The 18864-nt window shown below is 45.3% G+C and overlaps 1 protein-coding gene across 1 annotated transcript; it reads left to right on the top strand.

Annotated features, from left to right (window-relative positions):
* Nucleotides 1–11015: 11015 nt before the first annotated feature.
* LOC128310914 (neutrophil gelatinase-associated lipocalin-like) lies at nucleotides 11016–14583 on the top strand. The gene is made up of 6 exons (XM_015062388.3): nucleotides 11016–11153; nucleotides 11669–11805; nucleotides 13206–13285; nucleotides 13429–13548; nucleotides 13769–13870; nucleotides 14564–14583. Exons 1-6 carry the CDS (start codon nucleotides 11016–11018, stop codon nucleotides 14581–14583), a joined length of 597 nt encoding a protein of 198 aa, XP_014917874.1.
* The last annotated feature ends 4281 nt before the right edge of the window (nucleotides 14584–18864 follow it).

Genomic DNA, 18864 nt, shown 5'->3' with positions numbered 1-18864 from the left:
GCAAGTGTGCGGTAAGTATGGCTGCAGAGGAGGCTGATTGGAACCATGGTGCAACTGGAGCGGGGTCCCAGGTCTTCCTTTGTCCAACCTGCCCAGCACTGCTGTCCTCTTTATTCCCCTGACTCCCTCTCAGGTGCCCTTTGGCTTTCTCTCCACCCCATGCCCTCCCACCGGCCTGTATCCAGGGCACCGCCCAGCTGTCCCCACCAGCCTGGACACCATTGAGAGAGCCAGGGGACCCTCTAACTGCACAGCCCACCAGCTGCTCCCCAGGCTTCCCAGCTGACAGAACCCTTTCTTGGTTGCTAAATAAACACATGTCCCCCAGTTCCCATTCTGTGGTCCTTGACTTCCGTGCCTTCTAAGAGAAAAGAGCAAAAGGCAGGCTCCTATTAGCATCACTCCCAGGAACTCTGGTCCCCTGGAAGGGATGAAGACCACAAAAGCAGAGTCCAGTCTGACTGAACACTCCTAGCTGCCCTCACTTGCCCTTGCCTCCTAGCACACTGAGGGGCCACATTTCACATCTTACACCATGTCAGCCACCTGCAGCAGGTCCAATGGCGGTGTCCCAGCCAGAAGGCCAAGAAAGAATTCTTGAAGATGTCTTTGATGCAAAAATGTAATTTTATTAAAGCACAAGGACAGGACCCATGGACAGAAAGAGCTGCACTTGGGTTGTGAAGAGTGACTGTTTATACACTATGGCTTTGGAGGAGGCAAATTCAAGGGAAGTTTTTAAAGAGATTTTCATATGCTAAAGAAGATTTACAGAATACTGGAGGTCTAGCTATAGTCAAGCTAAAGTATTTTTCCCTCTAGCAAAGCATTAACATTAACACAGTGGGGAGTTCCTGGTGAAATGTTCTTCTCTGCCAGCCTCAATTAGCTGCAGGGTATCTGATAATTTAATGTTCCCTGCTATTTCCTTCTTGTCTTTCTTCCCCATATTACTATGAGGGGTGATGTGGGGGCTCCAGGAAACTGAGTCTATAGGTTTCTGGAGATTAGGCTATTGATAAGATTGCCTTTTTCTTCTAATTTACTAAGATATTTGTAAACTGATGGAGACTCATGTCCTGCATGACTGGGATCTCTATCAGTTAACCATTTGTTTTCTTTCCTTTGTTCTTGGGCAGCCAGGAGTGTCTGAGGAATGTCACACACATCCCACCTGGGGTGGGGGGAGGGGTAATACTAGCTTGTACTTGGCCCTCAGCTTGCCTTATTCTCCCTCATCATATCACCCCTAAACAATTTTGACCCTTACATCTTTAAGGTTGTTGAAGGTGGAAGTCCCATCTTCTGTAGCTATTTCTTGCTCAGTAGGGGCATAGGATGTCCCTATCCATGAGTCAATATTGATCAGTTGGGGAACATATGGAAGAGCTACAGAGGAAGAGGCAGCTGCATCCAAGGTGGACAATGAGTATTAACCTCCTTTAGTAGAAAGGATCATCCGTTGGATTGAAGTTATTGTAGTGATGGAGTCTTGTCATGACGCAGAGAGACAAGGGAGAAACAGCAAAACGTAATTAGAATAACAAGAAAGAATTGCCCAAATAAAAGTCCTTTGTAATTGATGAAAATCCTCAAGTCCAGGAGTTTAACCAATCATTAAAAGAAAGGGAGGGATTGTTTTAGGCACCAATTTGAGTATTCTGGTCAGTTAGAAATCCAGAAACATGTTGTGATAATCTAGAATGTATATTGATGAAGTTTTGGGGTGGTGGTGGGTTGTCCAGAGCTGACCTCCAAGAAAGAATTCCTGAAGATGTCTTTGGTGCAAAAAGGTGATTTTATTAAAGCACAGGGACAGGACCCAGGGGCAGGAAGAGCTGCACTGGGGCTGTGATGGGTAACTGATTACATACCCTCAGGATGGAGGGTGTCATGGATAGAATAAGTCTCTAAGGTATTTCGGAAGCAAGGTTTCCAAGACCTTAAAGGGCTTCCTGTTGCTAGAGAAACACCACTTATTACCATTGAATAAAACTTCAGTCATGAGACCCTTCAGATGCATATCAGGGACATAAACTTGGAGTATGATTTCTAGCATATACCTTGGGGCAGTTGAGATAAAGGAAATAGACTTACAGGATCCTGGAGGTTGGGATAATGTTGGGCTAAGGTTCTCTTTGCCCCTAGCAAAGTGTTATTAATAAGACAGCTGAGCTCCTAAGGGAGGTCACTGCTGGTTTCAAGGACTTGCCAACAGGCTGTAGGCAGTAAGAGGATTTAATTTTTCATTTGCCTAAATTTCCTACATCACCATGGCAAGCACTTAAATGCCTTTCCTTTGTTCTTGGGTAGCCAGGAGTGTTCGTTCGAGGAATACCACACATATTCCACCTAGGGGAGGGGGGATATGCCAACCTGTTTTGCCCTCAGTTTGCTACATGATCTGTCATATCTCCCCCAAAACAATTTTGACCTTTATATCTTAAAGGTTGTTGAAGGAAGAAGGTCTCATCTTCCTTAGTTTCTTCATGCTGAGTAGAGGTATAGAGTAGTCCCTACCTATGGGTCAATATTGGTCCCTTAGGGAACACACAGGGCAGTAAGGTGAGGCAGCTGAATCCAAGATGGACAACGTGTATGAACCACCTTGAGTAGAAAGGATCATGTGTTGACTTGAAGTAATTGCAGTGATAGAGTCTTGGCACCAGGCAGAGAGACTTGGGGAAAAATAGCAAAACATAAGTAGAATAACAAGAAAGATTAGCTCAAATGAAAAGTCCTTTGGTAGCTAACAAAAATCCTCCAGTCCAAGATTTTAGCCCATCACTAAAGGAAAGAGAGGAATTGTTTCATGTGTCAATTTGAGTATTCATGTCAGTTAAAATCCTGAAAATTTTTTGTTATAGTCTGGAATGTATATATACCATTTCGTTCTTATGAGAGTTTAAGTTCCCCTTGTGCAGCACTTAAAACATCTGAGGCCATTCTGTTTTGTATAAGTGTTTTATGCATTTGGGTTATTTTGGTATTTAGAAATATAATGTTACTTTGAGAGTCATTTAAGGCCTTAACTGTGTAACAGGTGGTGTATTAGTTTTGTTTAGTAAGCCAGCAGGTAATTAAAAAGAGGTACTTTCATAGAAAAAAGAAAAATACAGGTTAATGGTGAGAGCAGACAACAAACCCAGTGTCTCCTAGTACTGCCATGAGATTTTTTTAGACGTTAGGCTGGTGAGAACAGGGAGCAGGAATCAAACTGGTCTTTCTGGTTTGTAACTCAAATGTCTGTGTGATCATTTTGAATGGCTCATTGTTATAAGGAACTGTTAGTAGAAATTGGGAAAAGAAGATGAAAAAAAAAAAAAGGTACAACTATCCTAAGAGAAGTTGGAGGTCTTCCACAAGTTCACAGGAATAAGAAGGCACATTAGTTTGCTCATTGAATTCCTGGGAAGGGGGTACAGGTTTTATTTTAGATACAGGAGCTCATGAATTGTTCCCCTCTAACTTTATTGCAGTGGGAGTACATAATATGACCCAGTAGGAGCCCTTCCATTTTGGAGTTAAATTCCCTGCTGTATTAGACTTTCAACCCTTTAATAAACCAGGTGTTTTGGGTTTATATGGGATGGGTTTCTAGTAACTGTCAGATCAGGTGTAGGAAGGATATATTTTGCATATTTATTTAGAAATTCATGAATTAACTGAGCCTAAAATGAATGATTGAATAAAGCAATATATTTTATCTGTTGATAAGTCTAACGTGAGAAAAGACTTTTCATATACAATTGGGGGAGTCCACCCCACTTTCCAGTTGCTCAAATGCTTGTATGCCCAATGGGTCCTGTTACTATTCCCACAGAATAAGAAGCAAAAAGGTTGTCCATACCTGTGCTATTATGATAATTTTTGTGAAGTTTACCTCACATTGTCCAGTTAGGCAAACAACATTTAAAGACAATCAGAATTTAACATTTGTAACAGTGAGTTACTGAAACAGTTTCTTTATCTCTAAACACCCTCATTTCCAGAGATAGCCAGATCAAGACTAATTTGCTTGTAAAACAAGTCCAGTTTTCATAAACTTGCCCTAATTGTTTACATAAGCTCAGCTAAAATAGTGATTGATCATATAGATCTTCTTTAATTTGCTTTCCTGTAACTTTTTATAAAGAATCTACATTGAATTTTCAGTAGCCCCTCCAGGCCAGAAGCCAAGCCAAATACTTGTCATCAAACATGCCTGCAATACCTGCAGATTTGGGCGAATTCCCCTCGACAAGGTCCCCAAGATATCCTGAGGTCCCTGCACCTGCCCAGAAGTGACATTCTTTACTCACCTGGTAAGGCTGCTGGGAACTCTGTAAGCAAGGCATCAGGTCAACATTTCCAAGGGGCTTTATTGGCTCCATGTTTCATAAAGTCAACCTTAGTTCCCTAAAGCCATATGGTCATATTGGGGTCTATGCATTTCTCTCAAATAGGACATTCCAGTCAAAGCCGTAGTAAAATAAATAGTATTTTCAATTTTACAAGGAGAATAGATTCTCACTGAACTTACACAGGTAAGTATGATGACTGTGGAAGTATACTCACTGAGACTTTTTGAATTTCAGAGGGTTCATTCAGGTAGAGAGAAAAGTTAGATGTTTCAATTTATTTACAGAGGGATATTTTATCACATTTCTGTACATTATAAATATCTTAAGAGAAAGTTTCCTTAATATGGAAGAGCGAACATTAGAGAGCCAGCAATGTTTCCCACAAGAGTCACCAAAACCATAACCTTTCTCAGTTCATTTAGTCCCATATTACTAACTGTTGTTCAGTTCAAATGCAGCTTTTTAGTTCTGGAAATTCTTACCTGTTTTAGTTTTAGGATTTTAAAGCTGTCAAATGCCTGAATTTGTCCTAAATGCCCTTTTTATAAATCCTCTTGAAGAGGAAACACGTTTTGAAAGAGAATAAATGCAATAATTATAAGTGACAAAACTCACAAATGGACATGGTTAACAATCTGATGAGAGTTCGTTATGATACAATTGATAGGGAAATTCAGTTATTTCTGTGATACACAACACTTTGATAATCAGAATGTGAAGTGACAACTTTATTACAAAAACATATTAAACTTTAGGGATTGCACATATCTTTGAACAGTTACAACATTTACCCAAGCAATATAAAGTAAGGTTTACCATTCTTTAACAGGGTTTCCACTTAACATACCTAATAAAAAGCCCTCGTTGGTCACAAAGACTTTCTTTACAATTTAATTCCTGGGAAGTTTGTTAAACCTTAGAAAGTTATAGAGCACATCTGAAATGGGATTCAGATCATTACAAATCGTAACGCTTTAATATATTTATTTAACCAAGATGGCAATAAGAGATTCCAAAGGCAAATATGTAGGGTTATACAGATGTTAGAAAAGCTTAGCTCCTTTAACAGAAGTTTTAACTAAGCAATCAATGACCTGATAAAGACAAAACCTAAAGCTGTGGTTTCCCGGCAGACAAAACAGAAAACGATCTTTGTATATTATTATTATTATTATTATTATTATTTATCAAGATCCGAACCATCAAAAAACTTTGTCTTTTGAACAGAGAGAAATGCAGAATTTCAACCTTATACCAGTGTACTTTTAAAAATCCACTCATTGCAACTTAGTCTGTCCTAACTACATGTAAAATTCCTTTCCAAAGATTTCCTTCACGAACCTTCTACAACTTTCCTTTGCATTCACATTTTCTCCCAAGCCCTTTTTCTCCAAACCAGTCTCATTTAGGACAGAATTACTTTCTCTTACTAAAACAAAAAATACATTTCCATTCCTTCTATCTTTTTAACACATTCCTACTTTTTTACATATAGAGTGACTTTCCTTATTTCTATCAGTCTTAATTATGTTTAGCAGAATTTTGACTCTTAGAAACCTTACTCTCCAGCTGAGACTAAGTAGGACCCAATTCTAAACTGTTACACCAGCATCCTTTAGATGGCAAATTCATGAATCAATTAAGCACAAAGCACATTTTCCAAGACCCAAATATTACTACTTTCTCTGCATTAAGAAGTCAAAAGCACAAATCTATGTTCAGTAATCAATGCTTTAGCACTCCATTCTATTTGGAAAAGACCTAGATATCCAACGAATTCAATCCCATTTACTCAAGTGTCGGATTACCAAAGACTTTGCAAGCTCTCTTAACAATTATCCATGAAAACTTTGAGATATGCAAAATTAACCATTATTTTAAGTCATCTTGTTGCTAACAAATTGCAACAGAGACATGAGCTTATTTGATCTTTAGGAAACCTTGGTAGAATAAAGTTTTATATTTGATGCTGATAACTCTAAATACATATCTATCTTAGTTAAACCAACAAACTTAAATAAGCTTAAACGTCGGATACGTTCCACCTGCGTTCACTTAAAAGACCATCAATTTGTTCCCCATTGTCACATTTTACCTGGGACAGCAGTGGGGGAATCTGAAGTGGGTGATCCAAAGGGGTGCTCATCGCTCCTTGACATCGCAGGTGGGAGGATGGTATAGAAGCCAGTTATGTAGGTCACACAGAGGGTGATGCAGAAACAGGAGGAGGGAGAAGGGAAGGCAGAAGAGGCTAAATGCCAGAGGCAGAGAGAGAGGATTTCTGGTTCTAAACTTTGTCAGCTGGGAAAGAGGAGACACCATGTTTGTTTGTTTGTTTGTTTGTTTTCCATCAAAGTGGAAATAGGGAGTCTATGTCAGGCTAGAGAAGACAAGGGATTTCCCTGAAACAAAGGGAGTTTGGGCACCTGCTTGGGAATAGTCTTTAAAGTCCACGTCTCAAGGTAGACTACCCACAGTTGGCTCCAATTATAGCCGATAACTCAGGAAATGAATGAGGGAGAGACTCCCACATCTATTAGGAAGAGGAACAGAGAGAAAGAGTCAGCATCCCCTTTGTCAGGGAGGGCCTTTGCTTCCACTAGCACCTGAGTTCCATCAGGAGGAGGCCTGTTAGGACATCCACTATGCCCGGAGGGAGTTTACTAGCCAAACATATTTGGGCAAGTGCATTCTGCAAGAGGCCTTTTGGTCCAGGTCCTGACTTAGATCTGTGAAGCCTGGACCTAGGGTACCTCTGTGCATTGGTTCTGTTTCCTGCAGAAGACCCCTAACTTCTAGATCCTACTAAGGCCATACACAGTTACATGACATCAGCCCTTTCCTAGATTTTGCAATCCAATTTGTTTCCAGTGGGTTAAAAAGGCATCCCAAGGGAGAGTCCTTGGGTACTGAGGAGAAGCTCCTGTCCTACTCCTAGAGACAGAAAAGTAGAGAAGGTCCATTACCACGAAAATCCAACCCCCCCCCCCATCTCCACTCCCAGGTGGCATCACCCATGCAGGATGTATCAGAGGTTCCTGAGGTGTCAAATTGAGCTGAGGCATACCTTGAACCAAATTGCTATGATCACCAACCATTAAGGGCTTCTGTAGGAGGGATGGTGGTGTCCCCCCCACTTTCCCATTGTATCCTAGTCTACAAATCGGTGCCAGCAGAAGGACCTAGTTTGCCTTGCTGAGAAGGCTGCAGAAACCACCATTTTTAACCCATGGAAATAACTGGAAAGGTTTTACAAGGGGGAATTGCCCAAGTTTGTTACTTTATTAGTAGTTACTAGAGGACATTGAAAACAGTGAAGACAGAAACCCATCATGATCTCAGTGACATTCCAACACATACAGTCTTTACAGACAACGTCCTAGGAAATGGTTCCCAGTTGAGTTTATATTCAATCAGGTACTGGTTTTGCGGGCTTGCAGGGGAGGGCCCACAGCCAGAAGCAGCTAGGCCAGGGATGTGGATGGGATACTTTAGACCAATGAGGAGGACACCTCACACAGGAGTCTTAAGATTTGCATCTGTGCTAGTCACTTAGGTGGCTGTCCCATGCCCAACACAGATGATCGTGTATAAGGACAGGAATAAAGAGAGGGCACAAGTTTCTGGGCCTTTTTACCATTCTGGCCTGTGGATTCACTTGCAGCCAAAAGACAGGCTCTCACCTCCCCATAGAGGAGCCACGGGCTACAGGAGTACAGCCTGAGCAGTGGAGACAGGAAAGTGTTCTAATAAGACCAGACTCCTTGAAAAGCCCCTGAAATAAGAGCAAAGGAAGCAAAGAGAAAGTGCTCACCAAGTTTGCACTGAAGCTCTGAGTCCAGATGAAAAGACCCACACCCCACATTGGAGGCCAAATGCTGAGGTTATTGAGTGGGGTGGGGAGGGTTCCAGAGCTGACAGCCAAGAAAGAATTCTTGAAGATGTCTTGGTGAAAAAAAAAAAAGATTTTATTAAAACATGGGGACAGGACCCATGGGCAGAAAAAAGCTGCATTGAAGTTGGGAAGAGTGACTGGTTATATAGTAGGAAGTTGGGGGAAGTAAAGTCAAAAGGGAAGAAGGCCTCCAGAAGGAGTCTGACGTGCTAAAGAGGACTCCTAATCTACCCTAGGACTTGCTATTGTCAAGCTTAGGTTGTTTTACCTCTAGTAAGGCATTTATATTAGGAATGGTAGGGGGTCCTGGGGAAATGTTGTACCCTGTATGTGCCTCAATTATTTGTCACTGGGCTGCAGGGTATCAGGAAATTTAATCTTACCTGCCATTTCCTTCTTGCCTTTCTTCCTGCAACTCCATGGTGGGGAGGGTGTTAATAGGGGCTCCAGGAACCTGAGTCTATAGGCTTCTGGAGGCTAGACTATTGATAAGATTGTCTTTTGCTTCCAACTTACTAAGATGTTTGTAAACTGATGGAGACTCATGTCCTGCATGACTGGGATCTCTATCAGTTAACCAAGTGTTTTCTTTCCTTTCCTTTGTTCTTGGGCAGCCAGAGGAATGTCACACATATCCCACCTGAGAGTGGGGGCTGGGGGGTTCTAGCTTGTACATAATGCTCCCTATTCACCCAGAGTCAACTTATCTCCAGGTCCACGCCCAAAACCCATGTGAGGGGAGCTGGTTCCCCTCCAGCAGGTGACAGAGCCAATGAGGTTTCTGGGAGTGTCATTTGGAGCCTGTCAGCCCTATGGTCAGCATCACGTCAGGCATTGCATCACCTCTGGTCCTCGAGGTGACATCTAGGAGATACTGCCCTGGGGGCTGGGTCCCTTCACTGCCTCCCATGGACAACCAAGCCCCCATGAGGAAACTGCCCCTCCCCCTCCAGGACAGTGCTAGGATCAGCCATGACAGGAGCTTACTTCTAGGGGCCCAGTCCTAGCTCTGGGCTCCACAGTCAAGACTATGGCCAGAGATGGCAGAAGGTATCAGTGATCTCTCAAGGATGAGGCTGAGTCCTTGCACTCACTGTGACCCAAAGTACCCAGTGTCCAGAGCAGCAGGGTAGAGAGCCCTCCTTGGTTCCTGAGCCCCCCACCCCATTTCACACTGTGCAGATGCCTGTTCCCATTGTCCCCCACCAGGAAGGAACAGAGACTGTAGCCTCCGAGCTCTGCTATGGCAAGCTGTCCAATTTGTGGCTGCATGCCTAGCTTGGGGTTTCAGTTCATTGGGCCCACAAGAGAGGCCAAGTCCCTTAGGGCCAGCTGAGGTCTGGGTTCACCCTGTCAATGGGTTGTGGAGGAGGGAAGGGGCTGATTCATGGTGGGAATGATGGGGCTCTGGAAAGGTGGGGATTCAAAGCTCACAGCCATGAAAGAATTCTTGAGGAAACTTTGGTTCAGAAAAGGTGATTTTATTAAAGCACGGGGACAGGACTCTTGGGCAGAAAGAGCTACACTGGGGTTGTGAAGAGTGACTGGTTATATACCTTGGGGTTGGGGGACATAAAGTCAAGAGGAAGTTTCTAAAGGATTTTCATATGCTCAAGTAGACTCCCACATTACTGGAGACCTGGATGTTGTCAAGCTAAGGTTGTTTTGTTTTGTAGCAAAGCATTAACATTCAGACATTCCTGGAGAAATATTGTACTCTGTGTGTGCCTCAAGTGTTTGTCAAAATGGGCTGCAGGTCATAATGAAATTTAATTCCATCTCCCATTTTCTTCTTGCCATTGTTCCCCATATGACTATGGAGGGAGGGCGATATTTGGACTCCAGGAAATGGAGTGTAGTTTTCTGGAGATTAGGCTCTTGGTAAGATTCCCCTTTTCTCCTAATTTACTAGGACATAGGTAAACTGATGGAGGACTGTGTTCTCTATCACTTAACCATTTGATTTCTTTCCTTTCCTTTGTTCTTGGGTGTCCAGGAGTGCCTGAGGAATGTCACACAGATCCCACCTGGGGGGAGGGGAGCATGCTAGCATGTGTTTTCCCCTCAGCTTGCCTTATGTTCCCTCATCAGGAACATTCCCCAGTAGGCCTTCGGTGGTAGGGGGAGGGGAAGGGTTTTTCACCCTGTGCCACGGCCTAGGGTGGGTCCCTGGGAGGGCCAGGATCTGGGCTCCATGAGCAGCACAGGGTACACTCTGTCCTTCCCTACCAGGAATGTCCCTTTGGGTTGCCTCCCTTTCCCTGTCCCTTTGGAGAAGCACAAAGCAGCTTGGGCTCTGTTGGTTTGAGGCATTCTCTGCTTTCATCAGGTCCAGGATGGGGGTCCCACCACACTTACCCCACCCTGCACTTGGGCCCCAGAGAGAGGCTCCTGGAGGTCAGAGATGACAGCTGGTCCAGATCAGAGACCCTTGTCCTCACACAGTGCTAACCAGGGAGAAGAGAGTGTGGAGGGAGTCAGTGTCCTTGCCAGAGATGTGGAGATATGGGGAATGCATCGTCCAGCCTCCTGGACCTTTCTGCCCCTCATCTTGCATAATCCTGACCTGAGGGAAAGGGTAGAGAGCTTGCCATGATCCTCAGCATGAGTTGCTGGCAATTGCCTCACCCTTCCAGGATTTGGCAAAGGATAAGTAGCTCCACCCTGGGTGAGCCATTGGACACAGAGACCATAAATAGCATGCCTCCAGAAGGCTCCTCACTCATCCCCTTTCAGGTAACATCTGGAATGTTGCCTGCTTCTTTGGCCCTGAAGTCATGGCCCTAGGTCTCTTGTGGCTGGGCCTTGCCCTGCTGGGGGCCCTGCAGACCCAAGCTCAGGACTCCACCCCAAACCCTATCCCAGCCCCACCTCTACTCAGGGTCCCTCTGCAATCTGACTTCCAGAATGAGAAGGTAAGTGACCTGGAGGGGCAGCTGCAGGCAGGCCCTGGAAAGAGTGTCAACAGAGGAGAGGAAAGGCAGTATGGGCTCAGGCTTTAGCTCAGTCTGCCCTTGGGTTCCCTCATGGTAGGAACACTTCATGCCCCCATCCGTATGCAACCTTGCTGACAAGAGGGTCAGCTGAACCGAACTACACTGGGTCACACTCTCTTCCATAATCCCTGAAGTCCACTCAAGGTGGGAACATTTTCAGGCCTTCTACATGGTGAGAAAACTGAGACTCATGGTCGCCAGCTGGCCACTTGCCAAGTGTCACCCTGTCCCTGACACACTCAGGGCTCCAGCCTGTCCTGATGGGCTCCAGCTTCTCCTGGCTTTATCAGAGCAGCCTGTGTGGCCAGTCTGGGTTCCTCCAGCCCAGGTGAGGGACATCTTGTTCATGGTAGGCTGCCTAGAGGTGCCTGCAGGGATGGAGCAGGAGGCCCCCTTGGGGCTTCTTCTTGCTCTATCATCAGTTCCCATTGTAGTTCCAGGGGAAATGGTACGTCTTAGGATTGGCAGGGAACGGATTTAATAAAGAAAAACACAGCCAGTTGAAGATGTATACTGCCACCTACGTGCTGAACGAAGACAACAGCTACAATGTCACCTCTACCGTGGTCTGGTGAGAGCTACCACCTACTAGGGGAACATGTGGGGCCTAGAGGGCTGCCCTGGGAGTCCAAGAGGCATACTGAAGACATAGCCAAGGGGTGACCGAAGCTGAAAGATGATCATTCATCCTATGCTGGATCCCTGTATTTATTTCTTCTTTCATTCACTAGATCAAAATTTCTTGGTCACTTCAGCACAGACACAGAACAGTAATGGGGATGGACAAAGGTGGTCATCAGTGATAAGACAAAGAGAACTCAGGGTATCCTAGAATGGGGGGAGGGTTGCTGGATCCAGCCTGAGATCCTATCTAGGGCTTTGTCAAGGGCTTCCAGGGAGATGATCTGTGGATCAGGCCTTAAGAAAACAACCTGCATCAGAAGGAGGTTTGGGACCTTCATGACAGGGCTGGTGGACTGAGTCAGAGAGAGCCACTTCTTCAAGAAACAGCAAGACATCTCATGGCTGCCCTGAGCAGAAGCTGATGACTGGTCTGGAGAGGGGCGGTGACCACAGTGTCGGGGGGCCTCAGGTACTGGTGAGGAGTGGGTGTGGCTGCAGCAGGAAGAGGAATGATGATGTGCAGCCCAGGAGGCTGATCAAGTCATAGGTGGGAGATGACCAGAGTACCAGAGTGGGGGCAGATTAGGACCTAGAGAAAGGAGCCAAGGATTATCCAGCTCCTCTCACTTTCTGGCCCTCTACTTGGGTGGGGCTCTTGCATCTGTCATGGAAAGAGCAGAAGAAAGAAACACAGGTGTGGGGAGATCAGGCCTCGGGTGCTATGGGACCAGATGGGACACAGGTGAGAGGTCAGGGTTGGCCCAACAACTAAGGGAGTCTTTGGCGTCCAGCAGATTAGAGCCTCAGTGGTAATTCCCCCAGGAGAGGTTACAGCAGGAGCCTACAAGATTAGAATAGGGGACAGGTGCACCTGGGTGGTTCAGTTGTTTAAGTGTCCAACTTTGTCTCTGGTCATGATCTCACGGTTTGTCCGTTTGAGCCCTGCATAGGGTTCTGTGCTGACAGCTCAGAGCCTGGAGCCTGCTTTAGATTCTGTGTCTCCCTCTCTTTCTGCCCCTCCTCCACTCTTGCTCTGTCTCTCTCTTTCTCAAAAATGAACATTGAGAAAAAGTTAAAAAAAAAAAAGAATAAGGGACAAATGCCACATGTGGGGGAAGACAGTATAGAGGGAAGGCGACCAAGGGGAAACAGCCCAGAAGAAGGAAGGCAACAGGTGCTGGAGGGAGAGTCTGAGCAGGTCAGGTGACTCAGGGCAGAGTTGGCAGGGACAGGCAGGGATAGGCTCAGTGGGAAAGAGCCAGGCCCAAACCAGGGGTGGGGTGCGGGTCTCCTGCTGTGGCATGGTGGGCTGTCACCTTCTTACCCACCCATCTCTTTTTTGCACAGGGACCAGAGCTGTGACCACTGGACCAAAATTTTCATCCCAAATTTGCATCTAGGCCAATTCAACCTGAGCAATATTGAGCGTGAGTCCTGAGTGGGGTGCATCTCCAGGGCCCCAGACCTCCCTGCCCCTCCATGCAGACACCAAACTGTGGAGGCCAGGGAGGAAGCAATAGCTCCCTCTGCCTGGCCAGGGCATGCTGATCCCTCACCATCCACCATGCAGGTTACACTGGAACGCAGAACTACACTACCCGAGTGGTGACCACAAACTACAACCAGTTTGCCATACTGTACTTCAAGAAAGTTTTCAACAACCAGGAGTACATCAAGGTTACACTCTATGGTGCGTCTTACCCCCTCTGAGACCTGGCTCTTGTTCATGCTGGGGGAAAAGAGGCCCATCACATCCAGCCCTCACATCCCCTTTACTCTGAGTCCCTGGGTGGTGGGACAGGGGTCTTTCCACAGAACCTCTCATGAGAAAGGGGTCTGAGGTTTCATTCACATGTTCAACAATATTTATGGAACTTTTGCCAGCCACTAACCAACCATCTTGGCCACAGGGAGGAACAAGGACCTGCCTTCTGTGCTGAAGGAAATCTTCATCAGTTTCGCCAAATCCCTGGGACTCACCGAAGACCACATCATCTTCCCTATCCCCATCGGTAGTCACCAGTTGGGAAGAGAGGAAGGGCACTTGGGGACTAGCCAGGTCTGATGTTGCCTCACTAGGGAAGGGGGTAGAGGAGGGACCCAGGTCCCTGCTACAGTTACTGGAGCCCCAGGAGCTACTTCAGGTTCAGGAAGACCCTGCCACATCGAGGGTTCTGGTTCCCAAATATTCCTCCTTCACAATAGCTCAGGCCTGCCCACATGAGAATTACACATCTGGGGCCAAGTTTCCTCAGTCTCCTTGCCTGGTCACCTCTCCCTTTGCCCAGGCTCGTTTCTCCTGGGCCACCTCCCTTTTGCCCTGGGGCTGGCTCACTACTGACTTGGGAGGCGCCCTTGTCTTCAGGCAGCCTGGCCTGCGCAATTGCCTCCCCAAGGCTGAGGATCTGTCAGGACTCAGCAGGCAAACAGGCAGAAGGCTTGGTGCTCAATCAGAACTGTGGCTGGGCCACACCTGCCTCCTTTGGAGAATGGGTGTCACCCAGGTCTTCTTGTCCTCAAGCCTCTCCCTCAGTCCCCTGTACCATCATCCATCATTCTGCTATACCATCCGTGAGGGGATCCCCAGAGCTTCTGTAGCTGGGCCAACCTAGGGCCAAGGCAGCCCAGAGGCAGTGCAGGGGCCCTAGAGGTCAGGGATACCACAAACACATCTCTGCCCATGCTGACCACTCTGTCCCCCACAGATGAGTGCGTGGATAAATGAGCAAGTGTGCGGTAAGTATGGCTGCAGAGGGGGCTGATGGGAGCCATGGTGCAGCTGGAGGGGGGTCCCAGGTCTGCCTTTGTCCCACCTGCCCAGCACTGCTGCCCTCTCTATTCCCCTGACTCCCTCTCAGGTGCCCTTTGGCTCTCTCTACCCCATCCCCTCCCACTGCTGTCTGCCCAGGGTACCGCCCAGCTGTTCCCACCAGCCTGGAAACCACTGAGAGAACCAGGGGACCCTTCTCACTGCACAGCCCACCAGCTGCTCCCCAGCTGCCCAGCTGACAGAACCCCTCCTTGGTTGCTAAATAAACATATGTCCCCCGGTCCCCATTCTGTGTTCCTTGACCTCTGGGCCATCTGAGAGGGAAAAGAGCAAAAGGCAGGCTATTAGCATCACTCCCAGAAACTGTGATCCCTAGAAAGGGATGAAGGCCATAGAAGCAGAGTCCAGTCTGACTGAACGCTTCTAGCTCCCAACTCCAGGCCCAACCCTACACCAGCAGCAGCCCTCACTTGCCCCTGCCTCCTAGCACACTGAGGGGCCTCATCTCACATCTCACACCCATATTCAGCCACCAGCTGAATGGTCTAATGGCAGAGGCCCAGCCAGAGCCAGGCAGCTGGAGAGGGTTGGGGGGCTGAGTTGCTGGCACCCCCACTTCACCAGTGATGAAGTGCTGGGGTGATGGGGGGTCTCTGGAGCCAAGGGCCAAGGAAGAATTCTTGAAGACATCTTTGGTGCAAAAATGTGATTTTATTAAAGCACAGGGACAGGATCCGTGGGCAGAAAGAGCTATATTGGGACTGTGAGGAGTGACTGGTTATACACCATGGCCATGGAAGAGGTAAAGTCAAGGTAAGTTTTCTAAGAGATGTTAATATGCTAAAGAAGATTTACAGAATACTGGAGGCCTAGATATTGTCAAGCTAAGATATTTTTCCCTCTAGTAAAACATTAACATTAAGATAGTAGGGATTTCCCCGTGAAATAGTCTTCTCTGCCAGCCTCAATTATTTGTCAATGGGCTGCAAGGTATCTGGAAATTTAATGTTACCTGCTATTTCCTTCTTGCCTTTCTTCCCCATATTACTATGAGGGGTGATGTGGGGGCTCCAGGAAACTGAATCTATAGGTTTCTAGAGATTAGGCTATTGATAAGATTGCCTTTTTCTTCTAATTTACTAAGATACTTGTAAACTGATGGAGACTCATGTCCTGCATGACTGGGATCTCTACCAGTTAACCATTTGTTTTCTTTCCTTTCCTTTGTTCTTGGGCAGCCAGGAGTGCCTGAGGCATGTCACACACATCTCACCTGGGGTGGGGGGAGGGTAATACTAGCTTGTACTTGGCCTTCAGCTTGACTTTTGCTCCCTCAACATAACACCCCTAAACCATTTTGACCTTTACATCTTTAAGGTTGTTGAAGATGGAAAGTTTCATCTTCTGTAACTTCTTATTCAGTAGAGGTGTAGAAATGTCCCTAACTATGAGTCAATATTGATCAGTTGGGGAATATATAGAAGAGTTACAGAAGGCAGAGGCAGCGCATCCAAGGTGGACAATGAGTATGAACCTCCTTGAGTAGAAAGGATCATCTGTTGACTTGAAGTTATTGTAGTGATGGAGTCTTGTCACCAGACAAGGACATGGGAGAAACAGCAAAACATAATTAGAATAGAAAAAAGAATTGTCCAAAAAAAGTCCTGTGTAATTGATGAAAATTCTCAAGTCCAGGAGTTTCGCCAATCATTAAAGGAAAGAGGGGGATTGCTTAAAGCACCAATTTGAGTATTCAGGTCAGTTATAAATCCAGAAATATGTGTGTGATAATCTATAATGTGTATTGAAGCTTTGGGGTATTGGTAGGGTGGTCCAGAGCCAACAGCTAAGAAAGAATTCCTGAAGATGTCTTTGGTGCAAAAGGTGCACCAAAGTTGCAAAAAGGCACAAAAAGGTGATTTTATTAAGGCACAGGGACAGGACCCAGGGGCAGGAAGAGCTGCACTGGGGTTGTGATAGGTAACTGATTATATAGTATATATCCCTACCCATCAGGGATAGATTAAGTCTCTAAGGTATTTTGGAAGCAAGATTTCCAGGACCTTGAGGGGCTCCCTGTTGCTAGGGAAACACCACTTATTACCATTGAATAAAACCTCAGTCATGAGACCCTTCAGCATATCAGCGTCATAAACTTGGAATATGATTGCCAGCATATAACTCATGGCAGTTTAGATCAAGGAAATAGACTTACAGGTCCTGGAAGCTGGGAAAATGGTAACCTAAGGTTCTCTTTGCCCCTAGCAATGGGTCATTAAGGAGGCAGCTGAGCTCCTAGAGTTAGGTCACTCTGCTGTTTTCAAGGACTTGCCTATAGGCTGTAGGCAGAAAGAGGATTAATTTTTCATTTGTCTTAGTTTCCTACATCGCCATGGCAAGAACTTAAACACCCTTCCTTTGTACTTGGGTAGCGGGGAGTGTTTGAGGAATACCACACATATTCCACCTGGGGGAAGGGGGTATGCCAGCCTGTTTTGCCCTCAGATTGCTCCACCCTCCTTCATCATATCCCCCCCTGAACAATTTTGACCTTTATATCTTAAGGAAGAAGGTCTCATCTTCTATAGCTTCTTTCTGCTGAGTAGGGGCATAGAGTTGTCCCTACCTATGGGCCAATATTGGTCCCTTAGGGAACATACAGGGCAGTTAAGGTGAGCCAGCTGAATCCAAGGTGGACAACGTGTACGAACCACCTTGAGTAGAAAGGATCATGTGTTGGCTTGAAGTTATTGTAGTAATGGAGTCTTGGTACCAAGCAGAGAGACTTGGGAGAAGACAGCAAAACCTAAGTAGAATAACTAGAAAGATTAGCTCTCATTAAAAGTCCTAACAAAGCTAACAAAAATTCTCCAGTCCAAGACTTTAACCCATAACTAAGGAAAGAGAGGGATTGTTTAATGTGCCAAGTTGAGTATTCATGTTAGTAAGAAATCCATAAATATTTTTGTTGTAGTGTGGAATGTATACACAGCATTTTGTTCTTATAAGAGTATAAGTTCCACCTTGTGCAGCACTTAAAACATCTAAAGCCATTCTGTTTTGTAGAAGCGTTTTATGAATTTGAGTTATTTTAGTATTTAGTAATATAATGGTATTTTGAGAGTCATTTAAAGCCTTACCTGTGTAACACATGGTGTATGGTCATCATCTCGACTCTGTTTTGTTTAGTAAGCCAGGCGGTAATTAAAAACAGCACTTTTATAAAAACAAGAAAAATACTGGTTAATGGTTAGAGCAGATTATAAATCCAGTGTCTCTCAGTACTGCCAGTGAGATTTTTCAGATGTTAGGCTTGAAACATCCTCGGATGCTTCTGGGAACAGGCAGCAGGAATCTGGTTTTTCTGGTTTGTAACTGAAAGTCTGTGGTGATCCTTTTGAATGGCCCATTGCAGGAAAGAACTGTTAGTAGAAATTGGGAAAGGAAGATGAAAAAGAAAGGTACAACCATCCTAAAAGAAGTTTGATGTCTTCCACAGGTTCACAGGAATAAGAAGGCAGATTCATTTACTCATTGAATTCCTGGCAAGGTCATATAGGTCTTATTTTAGATAGAGGAGCCCATGAAGTGTTCCCCTCCAACTTTATTGCAGTGGGAGTATATCATATACCCAGTAGGGGTCCTTCCATTTTGGAGTTAAATCCTCTGCTGTATTAGAATTTCAATCCTTTAATAAACCAGGTGTTTTGGGTTTACATGGAGTGGGTTTCTAGCAACTGTCAGATCAGGTGGAGGGAGGATATGGTTGGCATATTTAGAGATTTAGGAATTAACCTGGCCTCCAGTGAATAGTAAAGCACTATAGTCTTTATCTATTCATAGGTCTACAGTGAGAAAATCTTTGCATACAATTATTGGAGGAATCCATCCCATTTTCCAGTTATTTAAATAATCATATGCCCATGGGGACTTATTATTGTCTCCACTGAATAACAAGCACAGAAAATTTTCTATACATTAAATATTGTGACAATTTTTCTGAAGTTTAGCTCAAGGTGTCTAGTTTAGGAAAACAGCAAACATTTAAAGACAATCAGAACTAGAAATTAACATCCAGAGAGCTGCGTTATGGAAACGTAGTTTTTCTCTCTAAAAACCCTCATTTCCACAGATAGCAAATCAAGACTAATTCGTTTGCAGAACAAGTCTAGTTTTAAGAAACTTTGCCTAATGATTTACATAAGCTCAGCAAGAATAGTGATTGATCCTAAGAAT

This window comes from Acinonyx jubatus, chromosome D4 (genome assembly GCF_027475565.1).
Source record: "Acinonyx jubatus isolate Ajub_Pintada_27869175 chromosome D4, VMU_Ajub_asm_v1.0, whole genome shotgun sequence".
In the NCBI taxonomy this organism is placed as follows: Eukaryota; Metazoa; Chordata; class Mammalia; order Carnivora; family Felidae; genus Acinonyx; species Acinonyx jubatus.
This window is presented reverse-complemented; position numbering and strand designations above follow the sequence as displayed.